The sequence below is a fragment of the Sapajus apella genome, unplaced genomic scaffold (genome assembly GCF_009761245.1).
Source record: "Sapajus apella isolate SASKATOON/1434 unplaced genomic scaffold, GSC_monkey_1.0 scaffold100, whole genome shotgun sequence".
Lineage (NCBI taxonomy): Eukaryota > Metazoa > Chordata > Mammalia > Primates > Cebidae > Sapajus > Sapajus apella.
The window spans coordinates 3,484,864-3,505,795 of NW_022437040.1; the positions used below are offsets into that span (position 1 = coordinate 3,484,864).

A 20,932-nucleotide genomic window follows, 5' to 3' on the forward strand; every position below is an offset into this window, starting at 1 on the left:
TTTTTTTTTTTTTTTTTTTTTTTTTTTTTTGAGACGGAGTTTCGCTCATGTTACCCAGGCTGGAGTGCAATGGCGCGATCTCGGCTCACCGCAACCTCCGCCTCCTGGGTTCAGGCAATTCTCCTGCCTCAGCCTCCTGAGTAGCTGGGACTACAGGCATGCACCACCATGCCCAGCTGATTTTTTGTATTTTTAGTAGAGACGGGGTTTCACCATGTTGACCAGGATGGTCTCGATCTCTTGACCTCGTGATCCACCCGCCTCGGCCTCCCAAAGTGCTGGGATTACAGGCTTGAGCCACCGCGCCCGGCCGAAACCATGCCTTTCTAAAAGGTGATCCCTGCCTGTATCACTCCAACAGCAGCTGCAATGGTGGCAAGTTGCTATCTTCACCCAGCTCTGACTCTCCGCTTCTAACTAGACAAACAGCCAACCAACCAATCAACGAGTATTTGATAACCACCTGTGGGGTGCAGAGCACAAAAGGGCACTCATCTTAAACAGGAAAGACCAAGAATGTGCTAAAGAGACAGAGACCAGACCCTACTCCTAAGATCAAGAGACTTTAGTCTCTGAGACAGCTACCATCTCTCTCTTCTTGATAAACCTCATTTGCCTTGTAAAACTACATTTGCTTTGGGGGCCCAGAATCAAGAAAGGAAACTTTACAGAGTAAACAGAAGCTACTCCCCACAGTGAGGCAGAGGCAGATTAACGCCAACAGCAGACGTCTGCCCGGAAGAGCGAACTGCACATCTGGCCATGTTCCCAAGGGAAGGTGGCGAACAGACTCAAGTTGTGAACATCAGGGTCCTGGCTGTTCCTGACTTCCCAGGCTGAAAGCATCACCTTCCACCACAGTTCTCAAGGGTGGAGAACCCTTGACTCTGGATTTTACCTGCCTGTTCCCAAAGCCAGAAAATCCCAGCTAAGAAAGGGAGAATTCAAATGGCCAAGCTGCTAATGGCAGGTAACACCCAGCTTCCCAAGGCTGAGCTGGGAGAGGTCACCTGGAGAAGGAGACAAAGCCCCACACTGGAGCCAAGACCTTATTTCCTCCATACCCAGGGAAGCAACATGGCTGACGGCAGAAGAACCCAGAAAGGTCACTGCTGCAGGAGTGTCTCCGGGTTCCACCTTCAAAGTTATCGTCAAGGTAAAGATGCAGCCTACAGAGATGACAGGAATCTACTCCCACATCAAATCCTCACCAAGATAATGTCCTGATACACAGCTCTGAACGCTGATATCTAGCTATACATAGCCAGGTATCTAAATATAACATCTAGTTACACCAATAGCCACACAACTCCAGATAACCAGTCACAACACCAGAGATGCTGATACCAAGCTAGGCAGTTATCTAAACAACTAGATAAGAAGAAAGGGCTTACACCCATGTAGAGATGTCCGCAAGGGCAGAGCAAAACACAACACGATGCATGCGATGACAGCGTTAATAGATTATTATCTCTTATTGTTCAATACACATCAATCGCCTCCTTTTACAAATTCCTGGTAAATCAGAGAAGACAGAAAAACCACTCTTGAGGATGAGGAAGTTTCTGCCTCCCACTCACCAGAGCCCAGCCATGAAGATCAAGCTCATTAAGATGGAGGAGGTAGAACTGAGTCATGGACAGGATTCCTCGGCTTTTCTTTGATTTGAGAAATTCATATTCTTCAGAAATATACATATATATATATATATATATATACACACACACACACACACACATAGTAGATCAGACACAAGTGAGATCATATCTCATCCCAACTAACTATTCAAAAAAATGTATAGCTAGTTAATCTCCCGTAATTCCTATACTTCCATGGAAATAGGGATGGAATATACATATACACACAATTTGTTACAATTTTGTTGTACTCTAAAAGAAGACAGCATTCCCTTTCGAAACCCTGGTTCTCCCTAGTCCTGACACTACCGACCTCTCAGGAAGCCTCCTGACTCTTAAATGGACCCTGACTCTTCTACTTCTCAGCCACGTTATCTTGTGCAACTGACTTGCTTTTCTGAGGCATCATTCCTTCAAGTAAAACTGAAATAAAAATAATTTCTGCTCTGTCTACATCATGGGACTATCTGAGGCTCAAATGTAATCAAGTAACATGAAAGTTCTTTGAAATCCATAAATTACAGCCTAAAAATAACTTCATAGGCAGTGCTGATGACTGGATAGCTAAATAAACTCTAATGCCCGAAGTCTTCCAGATTTTTTTTTTTTTTTTTTTTTTTTGAGACGGAGTTTCGCTCTTGTTACCCAGGCTGGAGTGCAATGGCACGATCTCGGCTCACTGCAACCTCCGCCTCCTGAGTTCAGGCAATTCTCCTGCCTCAGCCTCCTGAGTAGCTGGGATTACAGGCACGTGCCACCATGCCCAGCTAATTTTTTTGTAGTTTTAGTAGAGACGGGGTTTCACCATGTTGACCAGGATGGTCTCGATGTCTTGACCTTGTGATCCTCCCGCCTCGGCCTCCCAAAGTACTGGGATTACAGGCTTGAGCCACCGCGCCCGGCCTAGTCTTCCAGATTTTAATCATGAATCCCTCTCTCTATTCCAGTCAACAGGCAAATTCCCCAAAGTGAAAACGAGCTTGGATTTAATTGCTTATAAATGTACATAGACCACAGTCCCAGGACCTAAAGGAGAATAAGGATCATATAAGACTCTCGTTTCATTCACTGCACCAGGACCACAGCAAGAGAGGCAGGGAAATGAGTGTATCGGGTTCCTCGGAATCACAGCAACTTATTCCCAAAAGGTGAAAAAGAAGCAGGGTGCTGAGGTCACCCTGAGAAGTTCTCTGTGACTCAAAAAATCCAACCAGAAGTGCTTCCTCCCCAGTTCCCAGGTACTCCTGAGTAAGAGGAGTTCGATGCCAGAACCGCCCGAAGCAAAAGTCCCTGTCTCCTCCCTGTTCAGCTCCAGACTTTGCCAAAGTCAGGTTGGCCAAGAGAATTTAGGAGAATCAGAAGGAGCTAAAAAGGAGAGAGAGAGAGTGAGAGAGAGAGAGAGAGAGACCAAAATGACCATTTTTGTCTTTGGAATTAATATAAACTTGAGTCCTCACCAGGGTCATGGCCTGTGAGCCAGAATGGTTTCAGGGAAAAAAAAAAACCTGAAAAAATTTTTTCAAGATTAAGATATATTACAAAATGAGAAGACCCTCAAATGGAAAGATTAGAAACGACACAGCTAAACTCAGGTGACTGGCAATTCCCATTCTGCCAACGTGATATAAAAGGAGAAAACGACAGTTTCTTTTCCCTGGTGTGGCAACGTCCCCCTGCCAGCATCCTCAGGAGCTAGCTCTGTGCATGTGAAAGTTGGTTAGGACAAAGACATCAGATGGGATCTCTCAGACATTTCATTCCACGTCTTTTATACAGAGAATCCATTTCAAATTCGCAGTGCAGATTTAGCCAAGACTTTTCACCCTCAGTAATCGAATGGGTCCTCTTAGTCCCCAGAGACCCTGCCACGCATTACAGTTCTATTTACCTTTCTCTTTCACTTCACTTTCTCCTTCTGCAAAAAGTTTAAAATGTAAAGAAACAACAAACTAGGACTGGTAGCTTTTTTTGTTTTCCAAAAGGAAGACTTTTTTTTTTCTTATGAACCAGACAGGCCCACCCAGCACATCAGATTGCTGCATTGTACATACTATGTTTAATGCCTACCAAGGGGGTGGTGTGGCTGTCAGGCTGCAAGCCCCCTCGGCCTCAGCAAGGCAATGCTAGACAAAGTAGTCTTCCAAGCTTGGTCCTATTGCATCAGCTATTTGGAGCCTGTGATCTGGGCCCCTGGGTGGGCGATTCACGTGGACAGGGTGGTGGTGACGCTGTTTGCTGGTCACCAACAGGAGGGGAGCCCTGTTCTTGCTGCTCCCAGTCCACTTACATTGTGCAGCTTGTAGTAGAGCCCACAGGCATTGCAGACGGGGTCCCCGTTGGCGTTCCTCCTCCAGAGCGTGGTCGTGGTGGTCTGACAGTTCGCACAGGACGTCCCTGCTCTCCTAGCTGCAGACTGAGAATGGGGAGAGAGGAGAGGGTAAAATCAAAACAAATGTTAAATGTGTTGTCATCACTATGAAAAAAAAAAAAGGAAGGAAGAAATTATCATTGAAATCAAAACTAGCAAGTGGCCCACATGAAAGTAATACAGATCCCCAAAAGCTGCCTCGAGAAGAAAAATGTCGCCACTCCCCTGGAGCGTGTCAGGATTGCAGTAACGTGGTCAGAATTTCACCCACCACCCTCCCATAGGAGCAGGAAGCCAGGGCCTCCTCCCTGGCAGTCTTGGTCTCCTGCCCTCATCCCACACAGTACGCCACACGGTGAATGTTTATGGGTGGCAATTTTGAATTAGCCAGCCTAATTTTGGAGCTGGGCCTTCAGTTGCCTTCTTCAGCAAGGCCAGGGTTGTTTTCAAACACAACTCCCAAGAATATCCATCCTCAAATAGGCTACAGCCATCAGAATGGAGTCACAGCAAAGAAGCCACAAAGCCAAGCACCAAAAGCACTCTGGATCCCAAATAAAGACCCGCTGAGTTATAAAGAGGGCAGCGTGCTAACACAACAGCAAGTTCTGCAAACAATAACTGTGCAAGTGTGTGGCACACACACATGGGTGACACGCCTGAGGAAGTGCTGAGCAGGACATCCTACGTCAGCAAGACCTCCTAAATTTGCACAGCCTGCACTTTCTTTTTTCTTTGCTTTTTGAGACCGAGTGTCGCTCTGTCACCCAGGCTGGAGTGCAGTGGCACTAAGTCAGCTCACTGCAACCTCTGCCTCCTGGGTTTAAGTGATTCCCCTGCCTCAGCCTCCTGAGTGGCTGGGATTACAAGCATCCACCACCACACCTGGCTAATTTTTCTATTTTTAGTAGAGACAGCGTTTTACTATGTTGGCCAAGATGGTCTTGAACTCCTGACCTCAAGTGATCCGCCTGCCTCGGCCTCCCAGAGCGCTGGGATTACAGGTGTGAGCCACCACCACGCCCAGCCACAGCTTGTGCTTTCAACCTTGGTCACCTCCCATTCAGGAGACAGTCAACCTCACTCTCTTTAGGTGGCTGTCACCTAAATTTGATTCACCAATCAAACAAACTCAAAAGACCAGGGACTGCCGCCACTTGTCAGGAACCCTGGACCCCCCGCCTCCTCTGGTATCAGTTTATCTTCGTAAAATTAGGCATTTCCTATTCCTGTTCACGGAGTAAGTAGCAGAGTTGCAGGTCAAAGGTCAGCCTCAACTTGAATTTTAATTCATTGGTTGTGTTACTGCCCTCATTTCCTTTAAAAGGGGGATTTTTCTTTTACTTTTTGACATATTTAAACTGATCAGGGGACTATTCTCTGTGTTCACGCTTTAAAAAAAAAAAACTGAAAAAAACCATTGGAAGAAAAAGGAGTTGTGTCACTTGTCATATAAACGTCTCTTCACCTTCCACCATAAGAAGAAAATTTTAACCGCAAAACTATCCCCGTTCCTCAATCAAAACTATTATCAAAGGAAAGGTACGAGAAGAAAGAGTTTAGCTGGTCTCTGTCTGTGATGAAGAAAATTCCGTGGGGATGGTTATAAGAACACAGAACAAGAACTAGAGAGATCCTGATACAGTTTCATATCAATATTTTATCAAGCAAAAAGTTGACGCCAACACCCAAAGCCACCAGATATAGAGAACCCAGTGGCAATTTTGAATTAACCTGAGTGACCCTTTTTCTTTCAGAGTTGCTAAATTGTTCCACAGATATGCTCTTGTGGGATGTAAATAACAGAATATATTAAGACTTTTTTTAAAAAATTCTTTCTTTTCTGTATTCTAAGGATCTGGAAACTAAACACCACTCTGATCTATCATAACGGATAAGACGGGTGTCTTTTGCTGTCCATCTTGGAAGTAATTCACATTGTCCATGGTGTTGATTCTCACTCCATATGCCTCTCCCCGCCTGCCTTTATGAAATGTGATAATTTAATGCTCAAAACAACTGTTTCACTTGTGTACTCTTGGGAAGAAAGTACTACATAAAATCAGTGCTTAATGATTTTGACAATTAAATTATATGTGATTATTATCTTCCTATGGTGTTTTTTTTTTCTTTGAAGAGCTACTCGGCTATAGCAGAGTAATATCACTCAGGCACCTGGGTTTCCTAGCCCAGCAATTCTGAGTGTATACAGTACAAGCATATAATGCCAACTGGTAAAATTGGAGCTCCAGATGACAAGGTGGAGCGTGTAATCTTTTGCAGTCTATTGACAGTAACCTAAATAAAAGCAAAGGAAGATGCTTCCAGTACTACAAACTTGATGGAAACTTAGAGTCTCTCAAAGCCACACTGTCAGCAGGAGTGGAGTAAAGTAAAGCAAGCAGCTCCGCCTCTCACTAGCGGTGAGATACATGTAAATCCTGGCAACGCCAGGGGGAAAGAGAATCTATGAATCTTTCCTTCAATTATCTCTCCTATTTCCTGCCTTAGTTTATTCAGGGTCAAACACACATCTCACAGAAGAACTAGCTATGTATGGGGTGGGTGGTCTTCAGTGAATCTGCAAATGTATCAAACAAAAGTAGCAAACTGGAACTGGAAACAAAGAAGAAACAAAGGGTTCTAGGTGTTCAGAAGTCAAACACATCTCAGGGCTAAAAAAGGAAAAAGAAATCTGAACGTGTCCTGTGTTCTATCTCCCTGTATCATATGAATTCTATAGAACTAAAACCATCAAACCCTCCAAGACAGATGAGTAAGAAAGAAAAGACAGGTGAAAATATGACAGTCATTGAACTCTAAAATTCAAAGCAATTATTACTCAGAGTTCTAGAGATTTCCTATGAAAGGTGAGTGGTGACAAAATTATATAAAATGGAAGTATGATCCTCCTCTGCAATCTGACCAGACAGAAGGAGAAAATCCAAGAAAATGTCAAATAAACTTTTGCTCACCAATCAGCCCATACTTTGAGACTTTTAACTCCTCTCTTTTTCCTTCTTTACTTTTATTAAAAACAAAAACAAAATATAATGGTACCAAGACACATTTTAACAAGAAGGTTTTTGTTGTTAGGTTTTCTGTCTCTCTCTCTCTCTCTCTCTCTCTCTCTTTTTTTTTTTTTAACTAAGGCCAGGGTTTGAGTGATTCAAAACATTCTTTTGTGGTGTGATCATATTCATTCTGCACTAACACCTCTAGCCTTTTTTTTTTTTAAAAAACACTTCTTGTTCTGATACGTTCAAACATCTTGGTGTTTAGGTTGGGGAAGCTGAGTTGTTGTTTATGAGTTATCTCCAGTGCTCAGATATCCGGCAGCGTTTTCCTAGGAAGTCAGCTTTGCACAAGAGAGAAAAGGGGGGAAAAAAAAAACCAAATTGCTGGAGGAGAGATGGGGGAAGGTTGAGAAAGTTGGAGAAGGGGACAAAGATCAGAAAGAATAAAGCCTCGATATCTAGGATTGCCAAAGATTAAAATCATGTGGACGTTTCCATCCCTAGAAAGTTTTTCCTTCTTTGGCCAGGCATGGTGGTTCACGCCTGTAACTCCAGCACTCTGGGAGGCCAAGGGGAGTTTGAGATCAGCCTGGCCAATATGGTGAAACACTGTCTCTAATAAAAATACAAAAATTAGCCAGGCATAGTGGCGGATGCCTGTAATCCCAGCTACTCTGGAGGCTGAGACAGGAGAATTCCTTAAACCTGGGAGGTAGAGGTTGCAGTGAGCTGAGATCCTGCCACTGCACTCCAGCCCAAGTGACAGAGGGAGACTCCATCTCAAAAAAAAGAAAGTTTTTCCTTCTTCAAAACAGAATGGGACAGATATTGAGTTGCACTACACTCTGATGGGGCGGGCAAACAACTCTTTAAAAAGAATACAAAGGTGTTCTCCCTGTCCCTTAGAAATTGATGGACGCTAATTTATCTATTAATCTGCGTGGGAAATCCTCCCCTTCCCATCTCTGCTTGGTGAATGTCAGCCCCACATAAAGCATTTGGATCTCTTGGCTGTGGCTAGAGTTATTTGTTTATCACACACATTCACTATTCAAACTTCCAAAGAGGAGCTTGCAAATGAATCTCCTGAGAGCCTTCTTTATACATGCTTGACAGAGCCAGGTTTTCTCAAGGATCCCTCATGCTTAAAAAGTCTTAAAAAAAAAAAAAATGGCCGGGCACTGTGGCTCACGCCTGTAATCCCAGCACTTTGGGAGGCCGAGGTGGGTGGATCACCGGACGTTGAAAGTTCAAGACCAGACATCGGGAGTTCAAGACCAGCCTGATCAACGTGGAGAAACCACCTCTATTTTTTAAAAAATAATAATAACAACAATAAAAAGAATAATGATAGAGGGGAGAAAAATCTATCACTCTACTGGTAGCAGTTCAAAGAGAAAATGAGGCCAAATTCCAGGTAAGAGAGGGCTCACATGACATTTCCCACAGAACTGACTATGGAAAGTTCTCAAATGCTGAGACTGAGAAAGGAGGAAAGTGGCAGGAGGCTCACTGGTTGCTGGTGAAACCTCTGAAATGCAATTAATCAGCCCATCCATTTTAAAGCATTAGCAGAACAAATCCATCCACAGCACTGAGTCTATGAGCCTTCCTGGGAAGCCACATGTCACAACTTCAGGAACCCATTCTGGACGGTTTCTGGAACATCCCATCCTCACACTAAATGTCTCTGTCTGTCAACAGTGCTCATCAATGCATTTCAACCAGCTGCTCCGGTCCTGTTCACGTGATAATTCTACTTGGGAACACACTGCAGATTTGATAACCAAGAACTCAGTCTCTAAAATTTTCACAAGTGACTTAAGAAACATGGATGGGAAAAAAGAGGGAGGGAGAGCTGTTCTGTTTATCTAATTTGAAAAAAAAAAGAAAAAGGAGGAAAAAAACTGTCCCAATCCAGCTGACATGATGTGGGGCAGTCCTGTCAATTTCCTGCAGAAAGCTGTCCTTCCCAAAGAGAGGAAATGAGAAACCCGGAATGGTCAGCGTGGAATCCATCCCTTCCCGAGAACTTACCAGCCTTCGCTTGGGCTTGATGAGGGGCCGGTTCTGTCCGTTCATTTTGTGATAGAGCCCGCAGGCATTGCACAGGTAGTGCCCCGTGCCATCTCGCCGCCACAGTGGGGTCGAGGTTGCCCCGCAGTTCACACACTCCCTGCCTTCTGGAAACAAAAGCACAGATAAGGCACTTAGGGAAGGAACACACGCAGACAAGCTGACAGTGTTTGGAATTGGGGGAGAAAAGCAAAATGGAGAACTTTTTTCTTTCTCCTTCCTTTTTTGGGGAGCGTGTCCACCTCCACCTATTTCCAAGATGCTCCAAAGTTGAGCTGCGGAATGCTGTCCCTGCATGCCCGTTCTCCGACACACATGGAGGCGCCCGCAGAAGGGGCAGATGCCTCCTTGCAACAGAACCCTGTTCTTGGCTTGCCCGACTTGATGGAGAAGATCAGGCAGGACCAAGGAGGAACGCAGATTCCAGCTTCAAATACTTCCCTGAGAAAATCTTGAGCCCTGGATGGTGGCAAAAGCCACACATTCCATTCATTTCCCTCAAAGGAAAAAAAGGAAGACAAAAGTGACCCATTATCATCATGGCTCTGTCTATAGAGATTGATTAAATAATGAAGATTGGGATGGGGGAAAAGGAAGGATTAATCAATGGCTAGAAAGGTGAACAGATAATAAATAGATGTATAGATTGATCAATCAGCTGATTGATTGCAGGAGCTAGGGTTTTAGGTTTTACCTCCAATCAAACTGTAAATGTCCCCGGCTGGAGAGGAAGTGATTAGGACCCAGGAGGGGTTTCCATAGCTTTCCAGACACTGTTATAGAGACTGAAGTTAAAGGATGACCCCAGCCAGGGGGTGCTGGGGGAAATGCAAACTTTAGGCAGGGAACCCGGAAGAGGGGGAGGGAGGCAAAAAGGAAAAAGAAAGGTTTGGGAGGGCAGAGTGAAGCCAGTCAGAGGAAGATCAGGAGAAGCAGCAAGTTAAGGAAGGGGGATGGCTGCTCATTAAGGAAGGCCTGCCCGCAGTTTCTCTTTTTCCAAAAACACAAACAAACAAAATAAACGAAAAACCGGCCAGGCCGGTAGGGAGTTTGAGCAGCATTCACTCCCTCAGCTGGGGCTGGAAAGTGACCCAGACCCACCCAGAGAGCTCCTTGGAAGAATCCCTTAAATATCCATTTCGAGACGCTGGGGAGTTTGCAAACTGACTTCTTTTTACCTTCTGCAGGAGGAAGAGAAAAATGCTTTCTAGGAGAATCTCTGCTTTTGGGGGACCCAGGGACACGTGGATCCCTAGTGCCTACTTCTCTCGGTGCCCCGAGAAAGCCAGGACTCCTATTCCCTGTGGGAACAGGAAGGTCAGCTCAAGAGGGGGGCCCTGGGGGGTGGGTGGGGAAGAAAATTGAGCCCTGAAGACTGTTTTAAGAGAGTAATCAATACCTCCAACCTGCTTGGACCACTGGAATGGAGAAAGAGAACCCAGGAGGGTGCTTGAGAATGTTGATTCCCCTAAAAGAAGGAGCCTGCCTTGGCAGACCTAGGACCTATTGGGCCTTTGGAAAGCCCCAGACCAAGTGGAAGGGAACTAGGGGGTTCACACGCGTGGGCCTGAGATCCTCTCTAGGGACAAGTTCTTCAGGAAAGTTAAGGACTTGCAAACAGAAGAGGGTCTTGCATCCTTTTTCATGAGAGTCAGGGATGGTGCCCACCAGTTTTTGTCTACTTTGCTTTTTCAAAAAAAAAAAAAAAATGGTGAGCATGTAAGAAGGCTTTTTTTTTTCTCCACCTTCCAAAAGGTTCTTAGCCTGGGGTCCCCAGAGAGCCTTCGCCGTGCCCAGAACCCCTGAGATTATACACAAACACGCTGCAGTGCCTGCCAAAGCACCTTCTTTAGTACCCAATGGCTCTTCTCAGTTCTTGAAAAAGACCCAGGCCTGAATCACACCCAGACACCTTTCAGTTGGGGTCAAAAGCCTGAGGGATGTCGCAGACTGGATGTGGGGGAGGCTGGGAGGAAAGAGTGAAGGGTGAGTGGGCGAGCTGCCGGCTGCGCCCCAGCCAGGCGGCCACAGGCTTGCCTTTCCGCATCCAAGGTGGCCGCTGGGTCAGCCCCTTCTAGGGCAGCACTGGCCCTGTCCCAGCTAGGGCTGCAGGCCCACTCCCCTCTCTGCCCAGACACGGGGCCCCCAGGCTTCTCCCCTACTTGGGCACTGGGCAGAGGCAACGTGAGGAGAGGCGGCTGCGGTTGGAGGCAGAGAGCATGGATGCTGCCCGGCTCCTGAGCGCCCTGGCACCCTAGCGCTGGGGGACCTCCCAGCCTGACGTGATCAGTCTGATTTCCTTTCATTTGCAGGGCGGTGGGGAGAGTGACAGCTTCCTTTTCAGAAAGACCTTGAAAGCTAGCAACGGTTACCTCTTCAACAAGGATGTGCACACTGGGGCAATTTTCTGTCTTGATTCACTCGGCAAGTTTGCCATTGCCTCGTATGGGCTTTTTCTTCTTCTTTTTTCCTTGCTGCCTCTGGTCTATGACTTCACCAAACAGCCAATTTTCCTAATGGAGGCCCTGACTCCCTCCTGCCTTCTTCCCTCCCCTCTCCTCGCCCCTGCCTGCTGTGAGCTGCTCAGACAGACACCTCTCTCTTAGGTGACAAGAACCACAGAGCTGCGAGGCCTCTTGACATTCAACAGCTGCTGGCAAATGCCTCTTGCTCTGCCTTGGCCTGAAACCCTGAAACGGGCGTGGGAGGGGGTAGGGAGCAGGGCAGGCACTAGTTCAGGGGATGGTGGAGGGCGATGCCCGACTGGAAGGGTGGCCGGGAGCTAGGAAGAGGCCCTTGACACAAAGACTGTGTCTTTTGTTTGCAAAGCTTCATCCCAGCCCCAAAAACCCAGGCGTTAAGAAAGCAATAGGTGCCCTAACCACAACGTCAACCGTTTCCAGCAACAACCCCGAAAACCCTCTTTTCTGTGTCCTCCTTCAGCAAATGCATTTGCAAAGAAGAGGTTGGGGGGGGGGGAAGATAGAGAGAGAGCAACCACTAAAACCAAGAGAATCCCTTCCTCAAGAATTCCCACCACCTCCACCCCCTGCACAAGGAGGGGCTTCTGGAAACTTCCCCTCCACACTCCCAAAAGTCCCAGCTAGCTCAACGCCCCCGCCAGGTGTGCTGTTCTTGGTTTTAATGGCTGTGAGAAAGGAATTAAGAAGGAGGAAGTAAAAAGGCCAAATTGCAATGGCCTCCACTCCCCCTCGCCAAAAAACCGAGATCGGGGTATCAGTATTCCTAGCGCCGGCTTAGGGAAGCCACGGCCCTCTCTTTCTCCCCGCTATGTTCAGAGTCTTATGGAAAGAAAGGAGAGGAAAGAAAAGACTCAACCGAAGGCAGAAAGTGTGCACAAGAGAGAGGAAGAAATCAAACACGGAAATGAGGGTAGAGAAACCAGAGTATCTTGGAAAAGTTACTCTGTCCCCTCCCCACCGGCACAAACCACTACTCCGGCCTCAGATACCACGAGCTCTCCCCAGCCTCATAGCCTTACCAGAAAAGAGAACTTAAAAAAAAAAAGAAAGAAAAGAAGGAAAGAAATGCCATCACGACCTCAAAATGCACAGGTCTACTCTCTTTAGATTCAGCTTCCCCGCCGTGTTTTTGAGTCACGCTGCACCCCACTTCTCCTTAATCCTTCCCTCCGCCCCCAAGCCCAGCCCCGGCGGAGGCACGGCGGCCGCTCGGCTCCTCCAGCTCTCCCGGCCTCTAGCTTTCTTTTTGACTCCACCAGCCAGCCTGCCTCCCTCTCCCTCCTGCCTGCTTTCATGTACTGAACATGCAGGTCTGAGTTCTTCTGTCAGCCTGACCGCATCCGGACTCTATTAAAGTTCCTGGCTCGGGATAAACAATGCAACTGTCGCGTGCAGCAGTCTGAAAATAATTGGATTAGCTAAAACATATCAACTAAATAGAGACAGTCCTGCTCAGGCAGTCGGAGTGAATGTCACCCTGGAAAAAAAACCCTGAAAACTGATCTCATGGTCACTGGGCTCCCAGAGTACTCCCTCTGAAGTTTTTCAAACCGGAGCTTTGGGAGCTCGGTTTCAAGGCTGCTCATCTCACCCCTAAAAGACAAGTGATTTTCATGATTACTTTCTATATAGGATCTATACAGAGAGAGCGAAGAGGCAAGACACTTAAAGCGCACCAGAAATGGACTCTGAAATAGACATACCTAAGGAGATGTCACAATCTTCACCAAGCCCTGTCTAAAAACACAGTGAAATCTATCTCAGAGAATGCCTAGCTCTCTTTTGATGCAATTACTCTGGTTAGAAATGAAATTGGTGATGGACTGATTTATTTTTAAAGCGAGAGAGAGAGAGAGAGAGAGTGTGTGTGTGTGTGTGTTTCCATGCAAGTAATGACACCAATTGAATAAAAAATGCAGTAAGCTGCAAGGCAGGGCTTGCATTTTGGAAAGGAGCAGAGCACAGAAAGGTGAAGTACACACCTGGAGCACTTTTCCAGTCCTTTCTACCTCCTCTGGCTTCAGCTCAGCCGAGGAATATGTCCTAATGGGGCTTCCTGCCCCTGCCTGCGCTGAGAGCCCTAGGAGACACTGCAGGTAACTGACTGACCCAGGCGATTTGATTTTCATTCAACTCTGCTTCCCCAATGCAAAGCCAGCTTTTTCTCCCAGTTCAGTTGAGAGCCCCCTTTTCCACACAGGGAAGATGCGCGCAGCTTTGGCCAGGCTCTTGCACACACACTTTGTTTCTACAAGTCTAATAAAGGACCGTCCTCACTGCATGGTCCCCTTTGAGTTGAGCGAGAGGAACAGTCAGAATGACAGAGGCCAAAGGGGTCATCGAGGGACCTGTGTTTGTTTAGGCTTGGGGAGGTTTCGTTTTAGCATGAAACACTCAAGATTTATTCCCTCGGCCTTCCATTTGGTCTTGGAAACTGACTAAAGGTTACCAGCCCAATCCAGAAGTCCTGTGACAGGCAGGAGAGGGCATGACTTTGTTTTTGTTTGTCTTTTTCCTTTCCCAGCTCATTGGGGGCTTTTAAATCAGATCCCACTTCCCCACCGCTTCCGAGGCCAGGGGGAGCTAGAATGGGAGGCCACGCTGTGCCCTTCCCGACTAGAAGAATGGGAAGAAATGGCATCTCAGTGGGCTTTGGGACATCGCAGCTCCCCTGAGGGGCCCCTCTGGGTGCGGCAATGGATTGAGGAGAAGGGGAGGTAGGAGGGAAAAGGGCTCCAGGGGAGAGCTGGCTCCTACCTGTGCTGGACCGGGCCTTGGGCCTGGACTTGCATCCGAAGCCGGTGGGGGAGCCGCCCAGCAGGCTGCTGGGGGGGAAGAGTCCGGAGCTGTACTCGGGCACGTAGGGTGGGTAGGTGGTGATGGGGTGGTGGGCTGACGAAGAGGCGCCCCCCAGGGCTGTCATGCTGCCACGGGAGTGCGAGGACTCCAGCTTCATGCTGTCGGGCAGCGGCACCTGGTACTTGAGGCACTCTTTCTCATCCTGCCGGGCCGAGCCGGCTGAGCCCGGGGTGGACAGCGACGGGTCTGGGGAGACGTCCTTCGGTGGGGTGGGCGGGAAGGTGAAGAGGTGCGGGCTGGCGTGGCCCCCCGACAGGGAGGAGGATGAGGCTGGGGGGTAGACGGAGAGGGGCCCCGGGGAGCCGTGGTGAATGGACGTCTTGGAGAAGGGGCTGAGGTTCCAGGGGGAGGCAGTGTGGTGGCTGCCCAGGGCTTTCCCGCCGTCCAGCCAGGGCAGAGATCCGTGAAGCAGAGGCGGTCGGCACACCTGGCTCCCTGTGGGGCAGCAGGGAAAGGGCAGGAGAGAGAAGGAGAGAAGTGTGACCCTGGGAGGCCATCAGGAGCACCTGGGTAATCTCTCCCTCACACCAGCCTCCTTTTCAGCAAAAGCCCAGGCCCACTCTCCCTTCCCAGCGGTCCCAGGAGTACCTGCTGGGCACACCTGGGGCTCAGGCAAGGGGGCAGGATCCTCACCCCTAGCTCCCACACGGATGTCCCATCAAATCCAGCAGAATGAAGGGCCTGCAGCTGACACCCGAGAGGGGCTGCGGAGTGAAGGGCCCCTTTGCTTATTAGGCCTCTCCAGATCCACCGTCTCAGTCACATCCCCCCAGGCCTCTCTCTAGAACCTGACTTGATTTATGGGTTTCCTTCAATGGCCCTGAGTTCCCCGGCTCGGACTTAATCCCAGCCAGCCTGATAAGAGAGCCGGCTGTGAGTGATGAGGCCTGAAGGATGGAGCCCGGCCACACAACTGCTCACACCAGAAAACCAACCCTGGAGAGAGGCCCAGCTCCCAGCGCCCAATGCAGGAAGCAGAGGCCTTGGGACAGCAGTCAGGAGACTTTCAGGGTTTGTTTCCAGAAACCTAGCACAGTGCTTGCTCAAACCAGGCTGCCTGCAAAAGGCCTGAAATGGGATTTGCAGGGAAATGTTAATTGCTCGGGCTTTTGGAGAAAGTTCCCAAGCCTGGACCCTGGGATGGCTCTTTCTCTGCTTTTCTCACCCTCCCAAATCCTATAGGAGACAAAGATAACATAAGCCCATGTGCCCTCCATAAAGCTATGATCCCCCCAGTGCGATATATGAATTTTCACCTGAGCCCCTAAGACACGAAATTTCAGTTGATGTGTCCATTTTAAATCAAAGATGACTCGGACACAGAGTCTGTTTAGCCTTCATTTCAAACACACAATCTTAAGGTAGCTGCAACTCATACACTCTGAGGGGTACATTTAAAAAGCAAGTGCAAATCCACACGATTATTGATCTTTAAATCTGGTACCTGCCTCAGCATTTGACATTCAACCGTTAAGAACAATACTGAAACTAAAATCTTAAGAGAGAGGAAGGGGAGGAGAGTGGAGAGGGAAAGAGAGTTCTCTGAACACCAAGGGTCAAGATTCATATTATGCAGGAAGTACTATAGTAAATAATATTAAGTCTGCTCTACCGCATTTCCACTTAACTGCTGAGCTGCACAGAATGTGGGCAAAGAGCGCCCCATCCGCAAAAACGATCGTTGAAAACCTGGCGACAGCAGGGTAGAGGACGCCTGCTGCCGGAGGGGCTGTGTCATCCGTGCCAAGGCAGGCTCTGAGGAGGAGATCAGGGCAGACTTCGGTCTGGCTAGACTCAGAAAGCCTCACACTTTTTCTGCTCAATACTTGGGCCCTGTTTCTTCTTTAGGAAGAAACTTACAGCTGGAAAGGGTTCAATATTTGTTCCTCAAACGACACAGGCCTGGTTTTCTTTTTTAATTTTCGGAACGCTCCTAAACTTCTCCAGGTGAAAGTGGGAAAGAGATGGTACTGGAATTGCCTCTATTTAAACTGGGGTGTATCCTGCATCTTAGGTGGGAGCCTAGTCGGGGGCAGTACCCAGAGACAGGGTAAAGCAAGAGTTGCAGGCAAGGAGGCAACTGGAAAGCAAAGACGCAGGAAAATTCTGTGCAGCCGGGAATCCGGGAAACCTCAGAGCCCTCAAACTTTAGACAAGGGTCTTCCCCCGAAAACTGCTTCAGAATCGGAATTCCATTCCTGAAGCCAAGAGGTAGGAGACCTGTCTAAAAACCAAAGGCACCAGCTTTGGAAAAAGGTTAAGGAGAGGGGTGTGAATAAATAAGTCTCTGGGGGCCTTTCTGAAAATGTGCGAATTGAGGGACGCTGGGAGAGGCCCCCCTAGAAAGAGCTAGCCGGTAACAGGGAACGCCAGTTTTTTTGGAGGAGCCGGGTTCCAGCCGGGCTTGGCCAGCGCCGGCTACCGGGCCCAGAGAGCCCGGACCCGCGGAGGCAGAGCCCGGGCACCCCGCGCCTGGGGACATCCCGGGACCCCCCAAAACGTGCAGCTGTGCGGGGACGGAGGGCTGCGGCCTGGCGCCCGCCAGGTGAGCGCCAGGCCTCAGGGCCACCAGCCGGGAGAGGCGCCTGCTGCGACTCTTTCAAAACACACTCTCGCGACCAGCCAGAGGCCTTCCTCGCCCATTTCCGGGCCCCAATTTTTTTGTAAATGAACCAGGAACGGCGGACCGGGGCTTTCGCTGGGCCTCTCCCCGCCCTCAGGTTCCTCCCGACCTCCCCGAGCTGGGACAGCGGACGCGGCCGGCGGGAGTCCCCGCACCGCGGGCGCACTCACCGTGGTGAGTCGGAGGGTACCTCTGCACCGTGGCCCTGACCGAGTTTCCGTAGTAGGGAGGGACGTGGTTGCCTTGGCCGTCGATGTTAAAAAGCACATCCACCTCCTCTGGCAGCGGGTACTGCGCCGGGTCCATGTAGGAGTGGCCGAGGCCCGGGTGGTGAGTGTCCGGGTGCTGCCCGTTGAGCACGGCTGGGTGGTGGTGGCTCACCCAGCGCGGCTGGTCCGCCGTCACCTCCATGGCCTCGGCTGCGCTCGCGCCCTCTCGCCGGGCCCGGAACCCGCGCGCGGAGAGGGAGGGCGGTCGGCCTGGGAGGTCGGGGGCTCCTGCCGTCGGAGGATCGGGGGTCGTTGAATGATTTGCTTTCGGTCGGGGGATGGGAAGGCTGGGAAGGAAAGGCGAGCAAAGGAGAGGGTTTTTACAAAATAATCTTGGAGGGGTTGTTTAGCAAAGAGAAGAAGGGGAAGGCAAAAATCCAAAAACTGGGTACGGCAGGATAAAAGGGGACCAGGTGGTAAAAGGGGGCGACGACTCTGGAATTCTGCGAGACAGGCTCCTCTGCACCGGGGTCTTCAGCCGCTCCGAGGCGGAGTCCCTCCTAGGGTCACCTGCAAGGGAGAGAAGGGGAGACGTGGGTCAGCCCCAGAGTTGCTGGAGTGGCACAACCTCGCCTCGCGCCGCCCGCCCGCCCCGCGCAACCGGGACCCGCACCGGCGCGCGGGGACACAGCCGGGGAGCCTGCAGGACTCTGGGACGTCCCCGCAGCGCAGCTCGCGGGAGCCGGGACTGACTGAGCAACCTGAAGGACAAGCCGCGGGGCTGACTTTTGCAACTTGGAGGACAAGTCCCTCCCTTGGGGACGCCGGTCCCGGGACTGTCCTCCCAGCCCCTAGAAAACCTCCAAAAGAGGAGAGATGAGTTTTTAAAATTTCCTTAAGTCCTCCCAAGTGGATGGGGTGTGGGGCAATCAAACTTAATAAAAAAAAAAAAGTCAGCAGTACCAACCTGGGTAGCGAAGAGCAGAGAGGAGGAGGAGGCGGCGGCTACAACCGGCTCGGTCAGATTGCGTGGCTCGCTCTGTCTCGCTCTCTCTCCGTCTCTGTCTCTTCTCCTCTCTCCCTCTCTCAGTATTTTTTTTTTTTTTTTTTACAGGGAATGCATTCTTTCTGAAAGTATCAAGACGGCGCCAGGCAGCTCAGTGTTCGCAGACAGCTGTGGCGCGACGCAACTTAAGGAGGTTCTAGTGTCATCCGCGCCGAGGGGGGAGGAGCCTGGCGCTGGCGAGTAGGGGACAGGATCCCCGGCACACGGAAACTGCAACCCAAACCCGCTCCAGGACTTCTCCCCCCGCCCCGCGCACCCCCGCCCCTCCTCCCGCCCCTCCACTGACCGGAAAGGGGCGCCGCGGAGGGCGGCCGCGGGCGGAGGGGCGGCGGGCAGGGTGGGCGAAGCCCGGGGGGCTCGGGGGCGGACGGGAGGGAACGCTCGCTCTGGCCCTTTAAATGTGGCCGCGGCTCCTGCCGATTCATTCGGGCCGGGTGGACGAACTACGCCCTGGTGCAGGCAGCCTGCCCAACTCATGAAGTTCATTCCTCTGGGCAGACTTTTCTTTTTCAGACTTTCAACAAATGGGCAAGCATGGATCGAGATTAGGATCCAGGGCAGGGTGTTTGGGAGAACGCATGCATGTGGGGAGACCTGCTGTGAAACTGACCAGAAAAACAAAATGTTTCTAGTCAAGGTACTTTGAGATGTGCCTTTTGAGCCGATTTCCTAAGAGGGTGAGGCATCGGGTAAAGGGGAGATGCTCCGACGGGAGCGTCCGTGTCACTGTTGTTGTCATTGTCACCTCTTTCCCGAGCCTTCTGCGCTCTCGAGCCCCCGGAGTGAACGCTCTTCAGCTGTCGCAGCTGCCCTTTCCAGACCTAATATTTGTGATCAGTGTGTGCTTCTGACTTGAGTGGCAACGGTGAGGGATGAGAAGGGGGAGGGGAGAGACTGGCTCTAACTCGCCCCTCCACCTCCGAGTACGCTCGGTGTAGACAGAGAAAGAACTCGGTCTTCACTCCAGGGACCCAACTTTTCCTTTCGCCCAGCCCGGAGCCCTACTTACTCCGGCTCCCGAAGTTTCTCCCCCAGTCGAGGAAACCAGCCCTCGGTCTGCACCGACCCCAACCCCGGCCTCCGGGCGGGACTCCACGGCGACCTTCCCCGGCGCGCGGGTCCCCAGGCCAAGCTCTGCGCTACGGGCACCCAGGGCGGAGGGCATGCGGCTCCGCGGCGCCCCGGCGAGCGGGGCGGGGCGAGCGGGGGCGGGGCCCGGAGGGGCCAATCAGCGGGCGAGGCTGCGGCCGTGCCGCGATTGGTCCGCCCCGCGGGCTCCAACCTGCTCTGCCCGCTCGGTCCTTTGAGCCACTGCATCCCCTAGCGGCGCCCTGGTGGCTGCAGCCGCTGGACCGAAAACGCTGCCCGGGCGAGCAGGGGTCAGGCGGGAAAAGAAGACTCCAAATCCACTCTCTCTTCGCCCCAGGGCAATGCTGGGAGGAGAGGGAGTGGGTGCTCCCGCAGGCTATCCCAGGGACGGGGCAGAGAGCTTAATTGGGGGTTTTATTTGAATTGGAGACATAGTTCCCTCTTCGATCCTCTACCCCATAAAATTCCCTACAAATGCAAAAATTCGAGATAGAAGAAAGTCCCTGAAAGTAAGTTCTGAAGGATTCCTTTCATGCGGTGAAGGAAAACTATCAATATGCAGCTTCAACTTGGTGTGTGGGGGTTGTCGTGTTTTAAAACACGATCCCTGTAGAAATATTAGTAAAACATATTGGAAGCAGTAGTGGAAACGTGGGTCTTCCTGGTCTTGCGTTTGGATCTTCTTTGGAGTCACCTTCTTAAATGTGATGTTTGTTTGAAATCAGAGCTGAATTTTCATATACAGGACAAAAAGAAAGAACCCCAATTTTTTTAAAGACAGCTCTCCCCCCACGTTTCTCCTGAGCCCACTTGGCCTCCCGTTATTAGGAGGCCCAGTTAAGAGGCATCGATTTTCCTTTCGCTCTCTCACCACTCTCCTCTCCTGGGCGAGCCAAGCTGCCCACATCTTCTGCTCACAGCGCTCTCTAAACCTTTTAATTATTTAGTTGCTGTCGAATATCCTCCGGAAACCTCTCCATAAACAAGGAGAAACGAACGCACACACATTTTTGCTTAGAAGCCCGGGATTAAGATTAAGCACCGAAGCCGAAAGAAAAAATGAAAAATGCTTCCCCGCGTGTCGGTCGGGCGATGGATGCGCCAAGCAGCGTGAGCCCGGCTCACAGCCACGCGTAACACTAAGCGCAGCCCTGGGTCCTGCGCGCCTAAACCTCGGATGCCCGAGAAAGAGCCGAAGAGAGCAGTCCCCGCGACAGAAACACTGCGGATGCCAGGTCTTGAAAATGCTAACTTCTGAGGCTAAGAACGATTTTAAAGACAAAAAGAAAAGGCTGGTGAAGAGGCCTTCCGGTGCAGGGGCGCCTCTCCGCTGATTTTGGATGGGGAAGTAGGGATTATTCGTTTAAATTCTATCGCCAGCACCGAGTCGGACGGGCCGGGGATGGAGAAGGGCAACCTCCACCTTTAGAAAAATAAAAGATCTCCAAGGCCCCTCTCGGTCTGGGTGGTTTGAGGCTGGCAGAGAGGGGTGGGGGGCCTGGGGC

General features: G+C 50.3%; 1 protein-coding gene and 1 long non-coding RNA gene across 5 annotated transcripts in view; one reads left to right on the forward strand and one right to left on the reverse strand.

Annotated features, from left to right (window-relative positions):
* GATA3 (GATA binding protein 3) overlaps positions 1-20,932 on the reverse strand; it is a 29,946-nt gene that overhangs the window by 2,147 nt on the left and 6,867 nt on the right. The window contains exons 1-5 of one of the 4 annotated variants that reach the window (XM_032258139.1): positions 19,348-19,516; positions 17,234-17,842; positions 14,339-14,875; positions 9,060-9,205; positions 3,925-4,050 (exon numbers count right to left, since the gene is read on the reverse strand). In XM_032258139.1, the coding sequence (XP_032114030.1) occupies positions 3,925-4,050; positions 9,060-9,205; positions 14,339-14,875; positions 17,234-17,474 (1,050 nt within the window). In that variant the 5' untranslated portion in view covers positions 17,475-17,842; positions 19,348-19,516. Of the gene's footprint in view, positions 1-3,924; positions 4,051-9,059; positions 9,206-14,338; positions 14,876-17,233; positions 17,843-18,239; positions 18,469-19,347; positions 19,517-20,932 lie in introns of those variants that run through there. The other 3 variants (XM_032258142.1, XM_032258138.1, XM_032258140.1) reach the window with 3 other exon arrangements.
* Positions 18,676-20,879, forward strand: LOC116536409. The gene is made up of 2 exons (XR_004262614.1): positions 18,676-19,203; positions 19,306-20,879. It is a non-coding gene; the product is annotated as an uncharacterized LOC116536409 (long non-coding RNA).